Genomic DNA, 18,602 nt, shown 5'->3' on the forward strand with positions numbered 1-18,602 from the left:
ACTTTCTACATGCTGGCTCAAAAAGCTCTCCTGGATGCACGTTAAGAATTTTGTACCCTCTAAGCCTTTTACACTCTGAGTATCCCAGTTAATATTGGGGAAGTTGAAATCCCCCACTATTATTACCCTATTATTTGCACAATTTTCTGAGATTTGCCTACATATCTGTTCCTCTATCTCCCCCTGACTGTTTGGGGGCCTATCGTACACTCCCATCAAAGTGCTTGCCCCCTTTTTGTTTTTAAGCTCCACCCATATGGCCTCATTAGAGGAACCTGCTAATATATCATCCCTCCTTATGGCAGTAATTGATTCTTTAATTAATATTGCGACCCCCCCTCCTCTTATACCTCCCCCTCTGTCTCGCCTGAAGATTCTGTACCCCGGAATATTGAAGAGGCAGGAACCCTCACAACATTCAAGAAGCATTTGGATGAGCACTTGAAATGCCATAGCATACAAGGCTACGGACCAAATGCTGGAATATGGGATTAGAGTAGACAGGGCTGATGGCCGGCGCGGACACGATGGGCCGAAGGGCCTCTATCCGTGCTGTATAACTCTATGACTCTATGACTCAATGTAGACAAATGTGAGGTCATCAACTTTGGATCAAAAAAGGATAGAACAGGGTACTTTCTAAATGGTAAAAAGTTAAAAACAGTGGATGTCCAAAGGGACTTCGGGGTTCAGGTACATAGATCATTGAAATGCCATGAACAGGTGCAGAAAATAATCAAGAAGGCTAATGGAATGCTGGCCTTTATATCGAGAGGACTGGAGTACAAGGAGGCAGAAGTTATGCTGCAGCTATACAAAACCCTGGTTAGACCGCACCTGGAGTACTGTGAGCAGTTCTGGGCACCGCACCTTCGGAAGGACATATTGGCCTTGGAGAGAGTGCAGCGTAGGTTTACGAGAATGATACCCGGACTTCAAGGGTTAAGTTATGACCCACATTAAATGTTTCTTTAATGGGAGGGAAAGTAGAGAGTGAGGAGGACATAAAAAACCTACACAGGGATATAGACAGGCTGGGTGAGTGGGCGGAGATTTGGCAGATGCAATACAATATTGGAAAATGTGAGGTTATGCACTTTGGCAGGAAAAATCGGAGAGCAAGTCATTATCTTAATGGCGAGCAACTGGAAAGTAATGCAGTACAAAGGGATCTGGGGGTCCTAGTGCAAGAAAATCAAAAAGTTAGTTTGCAGGTGCAGCAGGTGATCAAGAAGGCCAACGGAATGTTGGTTTTTATTGCTAGGGGGATAGAATATAAAAACAGGGATGTATTGCTGCAGTTATATAAGGTATTGGTGAGACCGCACCTGGAATACTGCATACAGTTTTGGTCTCCATACTTAAGAAAAGACATACTTGCTCTCGAGGCAGTACAAAGAAGGTTCACTCGGTTAATCCCGGGGATGAGGGGGTGGACATATGAGGAGAGGTTGAGTAGATTGGGACTCTACTCATTGGAGTTCAGAAGAATGAGAGGCGATCTTATTGAAACATATAAGATTGTGAAGGGGCTTGATCGGGTGGATGCGGTAAGGATGTTCCCAAGGATGGGTGAAACTAGAACTAGGGGGCATAATCTTAGAATAAGGGGCTGCTCTTTGAAAACTGAGATGAGGAGAAACTTCTTCACTCAGAGGGTGGTAGGTCTGTGGAATTTGCTGCCCCAGGAAGCTGTGGAAGCTACATCATTAAATAAATTTAAAACAGAAATAGACAGTTTCCGAGAAGTAAAGGGAATTAGGGGTTACGGGGAGCGGGCAGGAAATTGGACATGAATTTAGATTTGAGGTTAGGATCAGATCAGCCATGATCTTATTGAATGGCGGAGCAGGCTCGAGGGGCCGATTGGCCTACTCCTGCTCCTATTTCTTATGTTCTTATGAGAGATTACACAAATTGGGGTTGTATTCTCTACAGTTTCAAAGATGACGTGATCGAAGTTTATAAGATATTAAGGGGAACAGATAGGGTGGATAGAGAGAAACTATTTCCGCTGGTTGGGGATTCTAGGAGTAGGGGGCACAGTCTAAAAATTAGAACCAGACCTTTCAGGATTGAGATTAGAAAACATTTCTACACACAAAGGGTTGTAGAAGTTTGGAACTCTCTTCCACAAACGGCAATTGATACTAGCTCAATTGCTAAATTTTAAATCTGAGATAGATAGCTTTTTGGCAACCAAAGGTATTAAGGGATATGGGCCAAAGGCACGTATATGGAGTTAGATCACAGATCAGCCATGATCTTATCAAATAGTGGAGCAGGCACAAGGGGCTGAATGGCCGACTCCTGTTCTGATGTTCCAATGCTTTTCCCAATTTATGTGAAGGTTAAAGTCCCCCATTAAGACCACTATGCCTTTCTTACACGCTTATCTAATCTCTGCATGTATACAATCTAGCACTTCAGAGCTGCTGCCAGGGCTCCTATATACAACTCCCACTATAGTCTTAGATCCTTTCCTATTTCTTAATTCAACCCATAAGGTCTCTGTTGGCTGCTTACCTCTCGTTATATCCCCCTTTATCATTGAAGTGATTTCATCTCTAATCATTAAGGCTACTCCTCCCCCTCTCCCTTTTTCCCTATCTCTCCTGTAGACCTTATAACCTGGTATATTTAGTTCCCAATCCTGACCATCCTGCAGCCATGTCTCAGTAATAGCTATCATGTCATACCCTCCAATTTGAAATTGAACCTGTCGTTAATTAAATTTATTCCTTATACTCCGTGCATTTGTATATAGAACTCTTAGTTGGGCCACACACCCTAGCCTGACCTTCAGCTTTGATGCTGGGTTAATCGCCTTATGCCTTCCAGTTTTCACTTTATCTGTAGTGTCTAAAGTACACTTTCTTTCTGCTGCTCTACGCTTTTCCCTTTCACTTGTCCTTGAACAACTGTTTGTACTATTTGTATTGTAGATTTCCCCTGGGTCTTCCCCCCTCTTGCTGCTCTCAACTTTATTCCCTTCTGACTCCCCGCTCAGGTTCCCATCCCCCTGCCACTCTAATTTAAACCTTCCCCAACAGCACTAGCAAACACCCCCGCGAGGACATTGGTCCCGGTCCTGCTCGGGTGTAACCCGTCCCGCTTGTACAGGTCCCACCTTCCCCAGAACCGGTCCCAATGTCCCAGGAATCTCAATCCCTCTCTCCTACACCATCCCTGCAGCCACGCATTCATCCTGTCTATTCTCCTGTTCCTATACTCACTAGCACGTGGCACTGGGAGTAATCCTGAGATCACTACCTTTGAGGTCCTGCTTTTTAATTTATCTCCTAACTCCTTAAATTCACCTTGCAGGACCTCATCCCTTTTTTTAACCTATGTCGTTGGTACCGATATGGACCACGACTACTGGCTGTTCACCCTCCCCCTCCAGAATGCCCTGCAGCCGCTCCGTGACATCCTTGACCCGAGCACCAGGGAGGCAACATACCATCCTGGAGTCACGTTTACGGCCGCAGAAACGCCTATCTGTTCCCCTTACAATTGAATCCCCGATCACTATAGCCCTGCCACTCTTCTTCCTCCCCTCCTTTGCAGCAGAACCACCCGTGGTGCCACGAACCTGGCTCTTGCTGCTTTCCCCTGATAAGCCATCTCCACCAACAGTATCCAAAGTGGTATATCTGTTTGAGAGGGAGATGGTCCCAGGGGACTCCTGCTCTACCTGCCTAGTCCTTTTACTCTGCCTGGCAGTCACCCATTTCCTTTCTGCCTGCGTAATCTTTACCTGCGGTGTGACCACTGCAGATCAAACAACGCGGGTTGAGAGCAGATCAGGCAACGCGGGTTGGAGCAGATCAAGCAACGCGGGTTGGAGCAGATCAAGCAACGCGGGTTGGAGCAGATCAAGCAACGCGGGTTGGAGCAGATCAAGCAACGCGGGTTGGAGCAGATCAAGCAACGCGGGTTGGAGCAGATCAAGCAACGCGGGTTGGAGCAGATCAAGCAACGCGGGTTGGAGCAGATCAAGCAACGCGGGTTGGAGCAGATCAAGCAACGCGGGTTGGAGCAGATCAAGCAACGCGGGTTGGAGCAGATCAAGCAACGCGGGTTGGAGCAGATCAAGCAACGCGGGTTGGAGCAGATCAAGCAACGCGGGTTGGAGCAGATCAAACAATGTGGATTAGAGCAGATCAAACAATGTGGGCTCGAGCAGATCAAACAATGTGGGTTCGAGCAGATTAAACAATGTGGGTTCGAGCAGATTAAACAATGTGGGTTCGAGCAGATCAAACAATGTGGGTTAGAGCAGATTAAACAATGTGGGTTAGAGCAGATTAAACAATGTGGGTTCGAGCAGATTAAACAATGTGGGTTCGAGCAGATTAAACAATGTGGGTTAGAGCAGATTAAACAATGTGGGTTAGAGCAGATTAAACAATGTGGGCTCGAGCAGATTAAACAATGTGGGTTCGAGCAGATTAAACAATGTGGGTTAGAGCAGATCAAACAATGTGGGTTAGAGCAGATCAAACAATGTGGGTTCGAGCAGATAAAACAATGTGGGTTCGAGCAGATCAAACAATGTGGGTTCGAGCAGATCAAACAATGTGGGTTAGAGCAGATCAAACAATGTGGGTTCGAGCAGATTAAACAATGTAGGTTGGAGCAGATTAAACAATGTGGGTTCGAGCAGATTAAACAATGTGGGTTCGAGCAGATTAAACAATGTGGGTTCGAGCAGATTAAACAATGTGGGTTCGAGCAGATTAAACAATGTGGGTTCGAGCAGATCAAACAATGTGGGTTAGAGCAGATTAAACAATGTGGGTTAGAGCAGATTAAACAATGTGGGTTAGAGCAGATAAAACAATGTGGGTTCGAGCAGATCAAACAATGTGGGTTCGAGCAGATTAAACAATGTGGGTTCGAGCAGATTAAACAATGTGGGTTCGAGCAGATCAAACAATGTGGGTTCGAGCAGATCAAACAATGTGGGTTAGAGCAGATTAAACAATGTGGGTTCGAGCAGATTAAACAATGTGGGTTCGAGCAGATTAAACAATGTGGGTTCGAGCAGATCAAACAATGTGGGTTGGAGCAGATTAAACAATGTGGGTTAGAGCAGATTAAACAATGTGGGTTCGAGCAGATTAAACAATGTGGGTTAGAGCAGATTAAACAATGTGGGTTCGAGCAGATTACCAACGCCCATTGTGCAGGATCGGTCTGACGTCTTTCCAATAACCGCCTCCTGCTTTGCCTGTCTCTCTGGGCACTTCCCTGAACCCAGTGCCAACCTGGGGCTTAATCCAGGGGAATTTTACCAATTATTCCACTCTGTTCTTACCAGTTATGGCAACTGTTCCACTGCATGGCAAACGATCTTCAAGCATTCCTGCATCCGAGGCTCTGCAAAGAAACCATCAACCATCTCAGTGACGGACAATTCCACCTCCACATTAACTGGTACATTCTTAAAAATGTGTTCTTGGGATGTGAGCAATGCTGAGAAAGCCGGCATTTATTGTCCATCCCTGGTTGCTTTGAAAAGGTGGTGGTGGGCCTTCTTCTTGAACCGCTGCAGGCCGTGTGGTGAAGGGGCTCCACAGTGGGTTTAAGGAGGGAATTTCAGGATATACTCCCAGCGACGATGAAGGAACAGTGATATATGTCGAAGAATGCATGAATTGCAACAATTATACATTCCTTTCTAACGCAAAAACACAAAAGGAAAAGCAGCCCAACTGCGGCCAACAAAAGAAATTAAGGATAGTATTCGATATAAAGAGAAGTTATATAAATTTGCCAGAAAAAGTAGCAAGCCTGAGGATTGGGAACAGTTTAGAATTCAGCAAAAAAGGACCAAGAGATTGATGAAGAGGGGAAAAATAGAGTATGAGAGTAAATGAGCAAGGAACATAAAAGTGGTCTGTAAAAGCTTCTACAAGTATGTAAAAAGATAAAGATTAGTGAAGACAAATGTAGGTCCCTTCCAGTCAGAAACAGGAGAATTTATAATGGGGAACAAGGAAATGGCAGAGCAATTAAACAAATACTTTGGTTCTGTCTTCATGGGAGAGAACACAGATAACTTCCCAGAAATGCTAGGGAACCAAGGGACTAGTGAGAAGGAGGAATTAAAGGAAATTAGTATTAGTAAAAAAAATAGTGCTGGAGAAATTAATGGGACTGAAAGCCGATAAATCCCCAGGACCTGATAATCTGCATCCCAGAGTACTAAAAGAGGTAGCCATGGAAATAGTGGATGCATTAGTTGTCATCTTCCAAAATTCTATAGATTATGGAACAGTTCCTGCAGATTGGAGGGTGGCAAATGTAACTCCACTATTTAAAAAAGGAGGGAGAGAGAAAACAGGGAACGACAGACTGGTTAGCCTAACATCAGTAATAGGGAAAATGCTACAGTCGATTATAAAGGATGTGATAACAGGACACTTAGAAAATATCAATGGGATTAGACAAAGTCAACATGGATTTATGAAAGGAACATAGGAACACAGGAACAGGAGTAGGCCATTCAGCCCCTCGTGCCTGCTCCGCCATTTGATAAGATCATGGCTGATCTGTGATCTAACTCCAAAGACCTGCCTTTGGCCCATATCCCTTAATACCTTTGGTTGCCAAAAAGCTATCTATCTCAGATTTAAATTTAGCAATTGAGCGAGCATCAATTGCCGTTTGCGGAAGAGAGTTCCAAACTTCTACAACCCTTTGTGCGTAGCAATGTTTTCTAATCTCACTCCTGAAAGGTCTGGCTCTAATTTTTAGACTGTGCCCCCTACTCCTAGAATCCCCAACCAGTGGAAATAGTTTCTCTCTATCAACCCTATCTGTTCCCCTTAATATCTTATGAACTTCAATGAGATCACCCCTTAACCTTCTAAACTCTAGAGAATATAACCCCAATTTGTGTAATCTTTCCTCGTAACTTAACCCTTGAAGTCCGGGTATCATTCCAGTAAACCTACGCTGCACTCTCTCCAAGGCCGATATGTCCTTCCGAAGGTGCGGTGCCCAGAACTGCTCACAGTACTCCAGGTGCGGTCTAACCAGGGTTTTGTATAGCTGCAGCATAACTTCTGCCCCCTTGTACTCCAGTTCTCTAGATATAAAGGCCAGCATTCCATTAACCTTCTGGATTATTTTCGGCACCTGTTCATGACACTTCAATGATCGATGTACCTGAACCCCTAAGTCCCTTTGGACATCCACTGTTTTTAACTTTTTACCATTTAGAAAGTACCCTGTTCTATCCTTTTTTGATCCAAAGTGGATGACCTCACATTTGTCTACATTGAATTCCATTTGCCACAGTTTTGCCCATTCACCAAATCTATCAATATCACTTTGTAATTCTATGTTTTCATCCACACTGCTTACAATGCCACCAATCTTTGTGTCATCGGCAAACTTAGATATGAGACTTTCTATGTCTTCATCTAAGTCGTTAATAAATATTGTGAATAAGGGAAATCATGTTTGACAAACGTACTGGAGTTTTTTGAGGATGTAACTGGTAGAATAGATAAGGGAGAACCAGTGAAGGTGTTTTTTTTGGATTTTCAGAAGGCCTTTGATAAAGTCCCACATAAGTGGTTAGTGTGCAAAATTAAAGCACATGGGATTGGTGGTAATGTACTGGCATGGATTGAGAATTGGTTGACAGACAGGAAACAGAGAGTAGGAATAAATGGGTCTTTTTCCGGGTGTCAGGCAGTGACTAGTGGGGTACCGCAGGGATCAGTGCTTGGGCCCCAGCTATTCACAATATATATCAATGATTTGGATGAGGGAACCAAATGTAATATTTCTAAGTTTGCTGATGACACAAAACTAGGTGGGATCCTGAGTTGTGAGAAGGATGCAAAGAGGCTTCAAGGCGATTTAGACAAGTTGAGTGAGTGGGCAAATACATGGCAGATGCAGTATAATGTGGATAAATGTGAAGTTATCCACTTCGGAAAGAAAACAGAAAGGCAGAGTATTATTTAAATGGTGATAGATTGGGAAATGTTGATGTGCAAAGGGACCTGGGTGTCCTTGTACACCAGTCACTGAAAGCAAACATGCAGGTGCAGCAAGCAGTTCGGAAGGCAAATGGTATATTGGCCTTCATTGCAAGAGGATTTGAGTACAGGAGCAAGGATGTCTTACTGCATTATGCAGGGCCTTGGTGAGACCACATCTGGAGTATTGTGTGCAGTTTTGGTCTCCTTACCTAAGAAAGGATATACTTACCATAGAGGGAGTGCAGTGAAGGTTCACCAGACTGATTCCTGGGATGGCAGGACTGTCGTATGAGGAGAGATTGGGTCGACTCGGCCTGTATTCACTCGAGTTTAGAAGAATGAGAGGGGATCTCATTGAAACATATAAAATTTTGACAGGGCTCGACAGACTGGATGCAGGGAGGTTGTTTCCCCTGGCTGGGGGGTCCAGAACGAGGGGTCACAGTCTCAGGATACAGAGCAGGACATTTAGGACTGAGATGAGGAGAAATTTCTTCACTCAGAGGGTGGTGAACCTGTGGAATTCTCTACCACAGAAGGCTGTGGAGGCCAAGTCACTGAATATATTTAAGAAGGAGCGAGATAGATTTCTAGACACAAAAGGCATCAAGGGGTATGGGGAGAGAGCGGGAATATGGTATTGAGATAGAGGATCAGCCATGATCATATTGAATGGCAGAGCAGCCTCGAAGGGCCGAATGGCCGACTCCTGCGCCAATTTTCTGTGTTTCTAAGTCGGGATGGCGTGTGACTTGGAGGGGAACGTCCAGGAGGTGGTGTTCCCACAACACTGCTACACTTGACCTTCTCTGATGGTAGAGGCCACAGGGGAGCAAGGTGAGGTCCTCATTTCCTTTCTCATTGGCTCTCTCCTGGTTATAGAGGAGCCCCATGTCAAGATGCCCACTGGATATACCAGTCGTACCAAGTTACAACAACAGCTTGCATTTATATAGTGCCTTGAACATAGTAAAACGTCCCCAAGATGGTTCACAGGAGCAATTATCAAACAAAATTTGACACCAAGGCACATAAGGAGATATTAGGACAGGTGACCAAAAGCTTTGTCAAAGAGGTAGGTTTTAAAGAAGGAGAGGCGGAGAGATTTAGGGAGGGATTTAAGCCGAGGCAGCTGAAGCCACGGCTGCCAATGCTGGAGCGACAGAAATCAGGAATGCACAAGAGGCCGGAATTGGAGGAATGCAGAGATCTCGGAGGGTTGTAAGGCTGGAGGAGGTCACAGATATGGAGGTGCGAGGCCATCAAGGGATTTAGAATCATAGAAAGTTATGGCACAGAAGGAGGCCATTTGGCCCATCGTGTCCGTGCTGGCTGATAAAGAGCGATCCAGCTCAATCCCACTTTCTGGCACTTGATCCATAGCCCTGAAGGTTACGGCACTTCAGGTGCACATCCAGGTAATTTTTAAATGAGTTGAAGGTTTCTGCCTCTCCCACCCTCTCAGGCAGTGAGTTCCAGACCCCCACCACCCTCTGGGTGAAAAAATCTTCCCTCAGCTCCCCTCTAATCTTTCTAAAAATTACTTTAAATCTATGCCCCCTGGTTATTCCTCTTCACCTCTCGGTATCCTCCCATTTATTGTGTATTCCCTTGCCTTGTTTGCCCTCCCCAAATACCTCACACTTCTCCAGATTGATCTCCATTTGCCACTTTTCTGCCCATCTGACCAGTCCATTGATATCTTCCTGCAGTCCACAGCTTTCCTCCTCACTATCAACCACACGGCCAATTTTTGAATCATCTGCAAACTTCTTCATCAAGCCCCCCACATTCAAGTCCCTTAGGGAAGAGCGACCATAACATGATCGAATTCCTCATTAAGATGGAGAGTGAAGTAGTTGAATCCGAAACTAGGGTCCTGAATCTAAATAAAGGAAATTACGAAAGTATGAGGTGTGAGTTGACTAGGATAGATTGGGGAACTTTACTAAAAGGGATGACGGTGGATAGGCAATGGCTAATATTTAAAGAACGTGTGCAGGAATTACAACAATTATTCATTCCTGTCTGGCGCAAAAATAAAACAGGAAAGGTGGCTCAACCATGGCTTACAAAAGAAATTAGGGATAGTATTAGATCCAAAGAAGAGGCATATAAAATTATCAGAAAAAGCAGCAAGCCTGAGGATTGGGAGCAGTTCAGAATTCAGCAAAGGAGAACAAAGAGATAGATTAAAAGGGGGAAAATAGAGTATGAGAGTGAACGAGCAGGGAACATAAAAACTGACTGTAAAAGCTTCTATAAATATGTCAAGAGAAAAAGATTAGTGAAGGCAAATGTAGGTCCCTTACAGTCAGAAATGGGGGAAATTATAATGGGGAACAAAGAAATGGCAGAACAATTAAACACATACTTTGGTTCTGTCTTCACAAAGGAGGACACAAATAACCTCCCAGAAATGTTAGGGAACCAAGGGTCTATTGAGAGGGAGGAACTGAAGGAAACCAGTATTAGTAAAAAAAAATAGTGCGAGCGAAATTAATGGGGCTAAAGGCGGACACCGACTCATAGAATCATAGAATCATAGAATCATAGAAGTTACAACATGGAAACAGGCCCTTCGGCCCAACATGTCCATGTCGCCCAGTTTATACCACTAAGCTAGTCCCAATTGCCTGCACTTGGCCCATATCCCTCTATACCCATGTAACTGTCCAAATGCTTTTTAAAAGACAAAATTGTACCCGCCTCTACTACTGCCTCTGGCAGCTCGTTCCAGACACTCACCACCCTTTGAGTGAAAAAATTGCCCCTCTGGACCCTTTTGTATCTCTCCCCTCTCACCTTAAATCTATGCCCCCTCGTTATAGACTCCCCTACCTTTGGGAAAAGATTTTGACTATCGACCTTATCTATGCCCCTCATTATTTTATAGACTTCTATAAGATCACCCCTTAACCTCCGACTCTCCAGGGAAAAAAGTCCCAGTCTGTCTAACCTCTCCCTGTAAGTCAAACCATCAAGTCCCGGTAGCATCCTAGTAAATCTTTTCTGCACTCTTTCTAGTTTAATAATATCCTTTCTATAATAGGGTGACCAGAACTGTACACAGTACTCCAAGTGTGGCCTCACCAATGCCCTGTACAACTTCAACAAGACATCCCAACTCCTGCATTCAATGTTCTGACCAATGAAACCAAGCATGCTGAATGCCTTCTTCACCACCCTATCCACCTGTGACTCCACTTTTAAGGAGCTATGAACCTGTACTCCTAGATCTCTTTGTTCTATAACTCTCCCCAACGCCCTACCATTAACGGAGTAGGTCCTGGCCCGATTCGATCTACCAAAATGCATCACCTCACATTTATCTAAATTAAACTCCATCTGCCATTCATCGGCCCACTGGCCCAATTTATCAAGATCCCGTTGCAATCCTAGATAACCTTCTTCACTGTCCACAATGCCACCAATCTTGGTGTCATCTGCAAACTTACTAACCATGCCTCCTAAATTCTCATCCAAATCATTAATATAAATAACAAATAACAGCGGACCCAGCACCGATCCCTGAGGCACACCGCTGGACACAGGCATCCAGTTTGAAAAACAACCCTCTACAACCACCCTCTGTCTTCTGTCGTCAAGCCAATTTTGTATCCAATTGGCTACATCACCTTGGATCCCATGAGATTTAACCTTATGTAACAACCTACCATGCGGTACCTTGTCAAATGCTTTGCTGAAGTCCATGTAGACCACGTCTACTGCACAGCCCTCATCTATCTTCTTGGTTACCCCTTCAAAAAACTCAATCAAATTCGTGAGACATGATTTTCCTCTCACAAAACCATGCTGACTGTTCCTAATCAGTCCCTGCCTCTCCAAATGCCTGTCGATCCTGTCCCTCAGAATACCCTCTAACAACTTACCCACTACAGATGTCAGGCTCACTGGTCTGTAGTTCCCAGGCTTTTCCCTGCCGCCCTTCTTAAACAAAGGCACAACATTTGCTACCCTCCAATCTTCAGGCACCTCACCTGTAGCGGTGGATGATTCAAATATCTCTGCTAGGGGACCCGCAATTTCCTCCCTAACCTCCCATAACGTCCTGGGATACATTTCATCAGGTCCCGGAGATTTATCTACCTTGATGCGCGTTAAGACTTCCAGCACCTCCCTCTCTGTAATATGTACACTCCTCAAGACATCACTATTTATTTCCCCAAGTTCCCTAACATCCATGCCTTTCTCAACCGTAAATACCGATGTGAAATATTCATTCAGGATCTCACCCATCTCTTGTGGTTCCGCACATAGATGACCTTGTTGATCCTTAAGAGGCCCTACTCTCTCCCTAGTTACCCTTTTGCCCTTTATGTATTTGTAGAAGCTCTTTGGATTCACCTTTGCCTGATCTGCCAAAGCAATCTCATATCCCCTTTTTGCCCTCCTGATTTCTCTCTTAACTCTACTCCGGCAATCTCTATACTCTTCAAGGGATCCACTTGATCCCAGCTGCCTATGCATGTCATATGCCTCCTTCTTATTTTTGACTGGTGCCTCAATCTCCCGAGTCATCCAAGGTTCCCTACTTCTACCAGCCTTGCCCTTCACTTTATAAGGAATGTGCTTACCCTGAACCCTGGTTAACACACTTTTGAAAGCCTCCCACTTACCAGACGTCCCTTTGCCTGCCAACAGACTCTCCCAATCAACTTCTGAAAGTTCCTGTCTAATACCATCAAAATTGGCCTTTCCCCAATTTAGAATTTTAACTTTTGGGCCAGACCTATCCTTCTCCATAGCTATCTTAAAACTAATGGAATTATGATCACTGGTCCCAAAGTGATCCCTCACTAACACTTCTGTCACCTGCCCTTCCTTATTTCCCAAGAGGAGGTCAAGTTTTGCCCCCACTCTCGTCGGGCCATCCACATACTGAATGAGAAATTCCTCCTGAATACACTCAACAAATTTCTCTCCATCCAAGCCCCTAATGCTATGGCTGTCCCAGTCAATGTTGGGAAAGTTAAAGTCCCCTACTATTACCACCCTATTTTTCTTGCAGCTGTCTGTAATCTCCTTACATATTTGCTCCTCAATTTCCCGTTGACTATTTGGGGGTCTGTAGTACAATCCTATCAAAGTGATCTCTCCCTTCTTATTTTTCAGTTCTACCCATATAGACTCAGTGGGCGAACCCTCGGATATATCCCCTCTCACTACTGCCGTGATGTTCTCCCTAATCAAGAACGCAACTCCCCCTCCTCTCTTACCTCCTGCTCTATCTTTCCTATAGCATCTGTACCCTGGAACATTGAGCTGCCAGTCCTGCCCCTCCCTTAGCCATGTTTCAGTAATAGCTATAATATCCCAGTCCCATGTACCCATCCATGCCCTGAGTTCATCTGCCTTGCCCATCAGACTTCTTGCATTGAAATAAATGCAGTTTAATCTAGACTTCCCTTGGTCTTTGCCCTGCTTTCTCAGACCATCTGTCCGGTCATGTTCTGTACACTCTCCCTTACTGCGTTTTGTTTCTGTCACCACTTTATTTCCCACTGACTTCCTGCATCGGTTCCCATCCCCCTGCCACATTAGTTTAAACCCTCCCCAACAGCACTGGCAAACACTCCCCCTAGGACATTGGTTCCAGTCCTGCCCAGATGCAGACCGTCCAATTTGTACTGGTCCCACCTCCCCCAGAACCGGTTCCAATGGCCCAGGAATTTGAATCCCTCCATCTTGCACCATCTCTCAAGCCACGTATTCATCTTAGCTATCCTGTCATTCCTACTCTGACTAACCCGTGGCACTGGTAGCAATCCAAGGGTCCAGTGCGAGGGAGGAACTGAAGGAAACCAGTATTCGTAAAAAAAAAGTGCAAGGGAAATTAATGGGGCTAAAGGCTGACAAATCCCCAGGGCCTGACAATCGACACCCAGAGTACAGAGTAAGAGCAACAGTAGGCCATTCGGCCCTTCGGGCCTGCTCCGCCATTCAAAATGATCATGGCTGATCGTCTAACTCAGTACCCTGTTCCCGCTTTTTTCCCATATCCCTTTAGCATTGAGGTGGTAGAGGTCGCGGGTTTGGGAGGTGCTGTCGAAGAAGCTTTGGTGAGTTGCTGCAGTGCATCCTGTGGATGGTACACACTGCAGCCACAGTGCGCCGGTGGTGAAGGGAGTGAATGTGGTGGATGGGGTACCAATCAAGCGGGCCGCTTTGTCCTGGATGGTGTCGAGCTTCTTGAGTGTTGTTGGAGCTGCATTCATCCAGGCAAGTGGAGAGTATTCCATCACACTCCTGACTTGTGCCTTGTCGATGGTGGAAATGCTTTGGGGAGTCAGGAGGTGAGTCACTCGCCACAGAATACCCAGCCTCTGACCTGCTCTTGCAACCACAGTATTTATATGGCTGGTCCAGTTAAATTTCTGGAGAAACTTCATCGAGCTTATTGTGAATGCTCCGCGCATTAAGACACAATGCCTTTAGACTTGTCTTTTTAAGATTGCTAGTCATCTTCGTTTTATTTTGCACTATGGCCCTATTTGTTTCTCGCCCTTGTTTTCTCTGCCTTCCACTATTGCTTCTTCCCTTTCTGTCTTTTGTTTCTATCCTTGTTTCCCCCTCCTCTGTCTCCCTGCTCAGGTTCCCATCCCCCTGCCACTCCAGTTTAAACCTTCCCCAACAGCACTAGCAAACACCCCCGCGAGGACATTGGTCCCGGTCCTGCTCGGGTGTAACCCGTCCCGCTTGTACAGGTCCCACCTTCCCCAGAACCGGTCCCAATGTCCCAGGAATCTAAATCCCTCCCTCCTACACCATCCCTGCAGCCACGCATTCATCCTGTCTATTCTCCTGTTCCTATACTCACTAGCACGTGGCACTGGGAGTAATCCTGGGATCACTACCTTTGAGGTCCTGCTTTTTAATTTATCTCCTAACTCCTTAAATTCACCTTGCAGGACCTCATTCCTTTTTTTACCTATGTTGTTGGTACCAATATGGACCACGACTACTGGCTGTTCACCCTCCCCCTCCAGACGCTCCGTGACATCCTTGACCCTCGCACCAGGGAGGCAACATACCATCCTGGAGTCACGTTTGCGGCCGCAGAAACGCCTATCTGTTCCCCTTACAATTGAATCCCCGATCACTATAGCCCTGCCACTCTTCTTCCTCCCCTCCTGTGCAGCAGAGCCACCCGTGGTGCCCCGAACCTGGCTCTTGCTGCTTTCCCCTGATAAGCCATCTCCCCCAACAGTATCCAAAGCGGTATATCTGTTTGAGAGGGAGATGGCCCCAGGGGACTCCTGCTCTACCTGCCGAGTCCTTTTACTCTGCCTGGCGTTTACCCATTTCCTTTCTGCCTGTGTAATCTTTACCTGCGGTGTGACCACCTCACTGAACGTGCTATCCACGATAGTCTCAGCATCACGGATGCTCCACAGTGAATCCACCCGCAGCTCCAGCTCCAAAATGCGTTTAGCCAGTGCAAAAATCATTGAAGGTGGCAGGGCAGGTTGAGAAAGTGGTTAAAAAAGCATATGGGATCCTGGGCTTTATGAATAGAGGCAGAGTACAAAAGTATGGAAGTCATGATGAACCTTTATAAAACACTGGTTCGGCCACGACTGGAGTGTTGTGTCCAGTTCTGGGCACCGCACTTTAGAAAAGATGTGAAGGCCTTAGAGAGGGTGCAGAAGAGATTTACTGGAATGATTCCAGGGATGAGGGACTTCAGTTCGGTGGATAGACTGGAGAAGCTGAGGTTGTTCTCCTTAAAACAGACAAGTTTGTGAGGAGACCATAATAAGACCATAAGAGATAGGAGCAGGAGGAGGCCATTCGGCCCCTCGAGCCTGCTCCACCATTCAATGAGATCATGGCTGATTTGATTTTTACCTCAACTCCACTTTCCCGCCCTTTCCCCATATCCTTTGACTCCCTCGCTGATCAAAAATTTGTCCAACTCGGCCTTGAATGTATTCAATGACTCAGCCTCCACAGCTTTTTGGGGTAAAGAATTCCAAAGATTCACGACCCTCTGGGAGAAGAAATTCCTCCTCATTTCTGTCTTAAACGGGTGACCCCTTATTCTGAGACTATGCCCCCGAGTTTTAGATTCCCCCATGAGGGGTAACATCCTCTCAGCATCTACCCTATCGAGTCCCCTCAGAATCTTGTATGTTTCAATAAGATCTCCTCTCAATCTTCTAAACTCCAATGAGTATAGACCCAACCTGTTCAATCTTTCCTCATAAGACAACCCTTCCGTACCTGGAATCAATCTAGTGAACCTTCTCTGAACTGCCTCCAATACAAGTATGTCCTTCCTTAAATAAGGGCACCAGGACTGTACGCAGTACTCCAGGTGTGGTCTCACCAGCACCCTGTACAGTTGTAGCATGACTTCCCTGCTTTTATATTCCATCCCCCGAGAAATAAAGGCCAATATTCCATTTGCCTTCCGGATTACCTGCTGCACCTGTATGTTGACTTTTTGTGTTTCATGTACGAGGACACCCAGATCCCTCTGTACCGCAGCATTTTGTAGTATTTCTCCATTCAAATAATATTTTACATTTTTATTTTTCCTCCCAAAGTGGATGACTTCACATTTTCCCACATTATATTCCATCTGCCAAATTTTTGCCCATTCACTTAACCTGTCAATATCCCTTTGCAGACACTTTGGGCCCGATATTACCAGGGCGGCGGGGGGGGGGGGGTCTATTGGGCGCGTGGGTAACGCGCTCGGTGAAATCAGTCTGCCCCGCACGGAATCGCAGGCTGATTGGATCCACTGACCTGTTGTTCCGGGTTCCCCGCTGATGAGCTGTGCGTCGGGCGGACTGAGCATGCTCAGCATAGACTGTCAGCTGGAGGAGCCCTATTTAAAGGGGCAGTCCTCCACTGACAGATGCTGCAGGAAATAGGAAAAATTACAGCATGGAGCAGCCCAGGGGGAAGGCTGCCCCAGGTTTAATGATGCCTCACTCCAGGTATTATTGGATGGGGTGAGGAGGAGGGGGAGGACAGAGATCATCCCCCCAGCGGGCGGGTGGAAGCGGCCTGCCTCTGCCACCAAGAAGGCCTGGCTCGAGGTGGCAGAGGAGGTCACCTGCACCACCAACATATCGCCCACCTGCATACAGTGCAGGAGGCGCTGCAATGACCGAAGTAGGTCAGCCGAAGTGAGTACCCTTACTCATTCCCCTACACTCCGTCTGCCACATCACCACCCCCACCCCACATCTCCTTCTGCACTGCCAACACTACTCTGTCACATCACCCCTCATACCCACTCAAACCTCATCCTCATCTTACCTGCACTTACTCACCTCGCCAGTCCTCATCCTGCCACTACCACTCAACCCAATCCTCATACATTCTCATGGCTCTATCTCATACTCACCCTCTCATGCATCTCTTTCACAGTCAGCCTCACTCAACCTGCCACTACCTGTGCTGCAGCCACAGGGCATGCATCACATATGTGCAGTAGGCAGTGTAAGGCAAACATGTTGTGAGCATGAAGGGGATGCACATGGGTGTTTAAGGGTTTGTCATGGTTTTTACTTATATTTAATTTCTGAGCAACTCACATTACATATTATATTGGCACCACTACTGCCACGTCTTTGCGAACCTTGTCTGGTTTGTGCAATAATGCCCTTTCCTGAGGATCACAATGAAGACCCACAACTGATGCCACCCATTGTGTTACTGCAGGGTGGGTGTAGGTGTATTTACAGGGCTCTTTTGTGCAGACGACTGAGAGATGTCGGCGATGTCCCCGGTGGCACCCTGGAAGGATGCGGAGGAGAAGTTGTTGAGGGCAGTGGTGACTTTGACAGCGACAGGTAAGAAGACGGTGCTCGGGCCAGCGGGGAGCAGCTCGGCATGAAGGAGGCTGCAGATATCCACGACTACATGTCGAGTAACTCTGAGCCTCCGTGTGCACTGCTGCTCAGAGAGGTCCAGGAAGCTGAGCCTCGGTCTGTAGACCCTGTGGCGAGGGTAGTGTCCTCTGCGACACATCTCTCTCTGCGGTTGCCCTCCCTCCTGCTGTGCAGGTGGATGTGTCACAGCACTGTGTTGTGGGGCTCCACGTGTCAGAGGTGGACGGCGTGGCTGGTGAGGCTGTTCGCCCTCCGAGGAGGTCATGACTGCAGCTACGACGGCCCCCATCCGGAAGATGTACATCTGAGGGAGTCCGCAAGGTAGGTACATGTGTCTGGACCCCGGGGTAAGTGTGCAAGTTGGTGAATTTGATTGTTAGGAGGAGGGTGGTGGAGGCCAAACTTTGTCCCAAGTGACAGAGTGGCCTCCTGCAATGAGTGAGGGTCTCTCCCCCCCACCTGTCAAATGGACCTTTGCAGCTGCCACAGGCTGATGGCTGCAACACGTCCATTTGAACTGGGAGTGCTTCCCCCAGTACGGGAAACAGTCCCAGTTGTTTGCAAAATCCCACCCCATGTAAAATATCTCCTTAATCAGGTCTGTTAACGACCTGAAATACCAGCATAAATACTGTTAAGTGGCACCCAGCTGGCTTCAATTGCTGGCGGGAGTCCCACATGTGGGGGCTGCGTGCGCACGTCAGCGCGTCTGTGGGAAACCTGG

At 46.5% G+C, this 18,602-nt stretch overlaps 1 protein-coding gene across 1 annotated transcript in view; it reads right to left on the minus strand.

Moving 5' to 3' along the window:
• LOC137310165 (rhotekin-like) overlaps positions 1–18,602 on the minus strand; it is a 226,226-nt gene that overhangs the window by 160,646 nt on the left and 46,978 nt on the right. The window contains exon 3 of the mRNA XM_067978137.1: positions 5,324–5,385. Within this exon, the coding sequence (XP_067834238.1) occupies positions 5,324–5,385 (62 nt within the window). The remainder of the gene's footprint in view (positions 1–5,323; positions 5,386–18,602) is intronic.

Source organism: Heptranchias perlo, chromosome 1 (genome assembly GCF_035084215.1).
Source record: "Heptranchias perlo isolate sHepPer1 chromosome 1, sHepPer1.hap1, whole genome shotgun sequence".
Lineage (NCBI taxonomy): Eukaryota > Metazoa > Chordata > Chondrichthyes > Hexanchiformes > Hexanchidae > Heptranchias > Heptranchias perlo.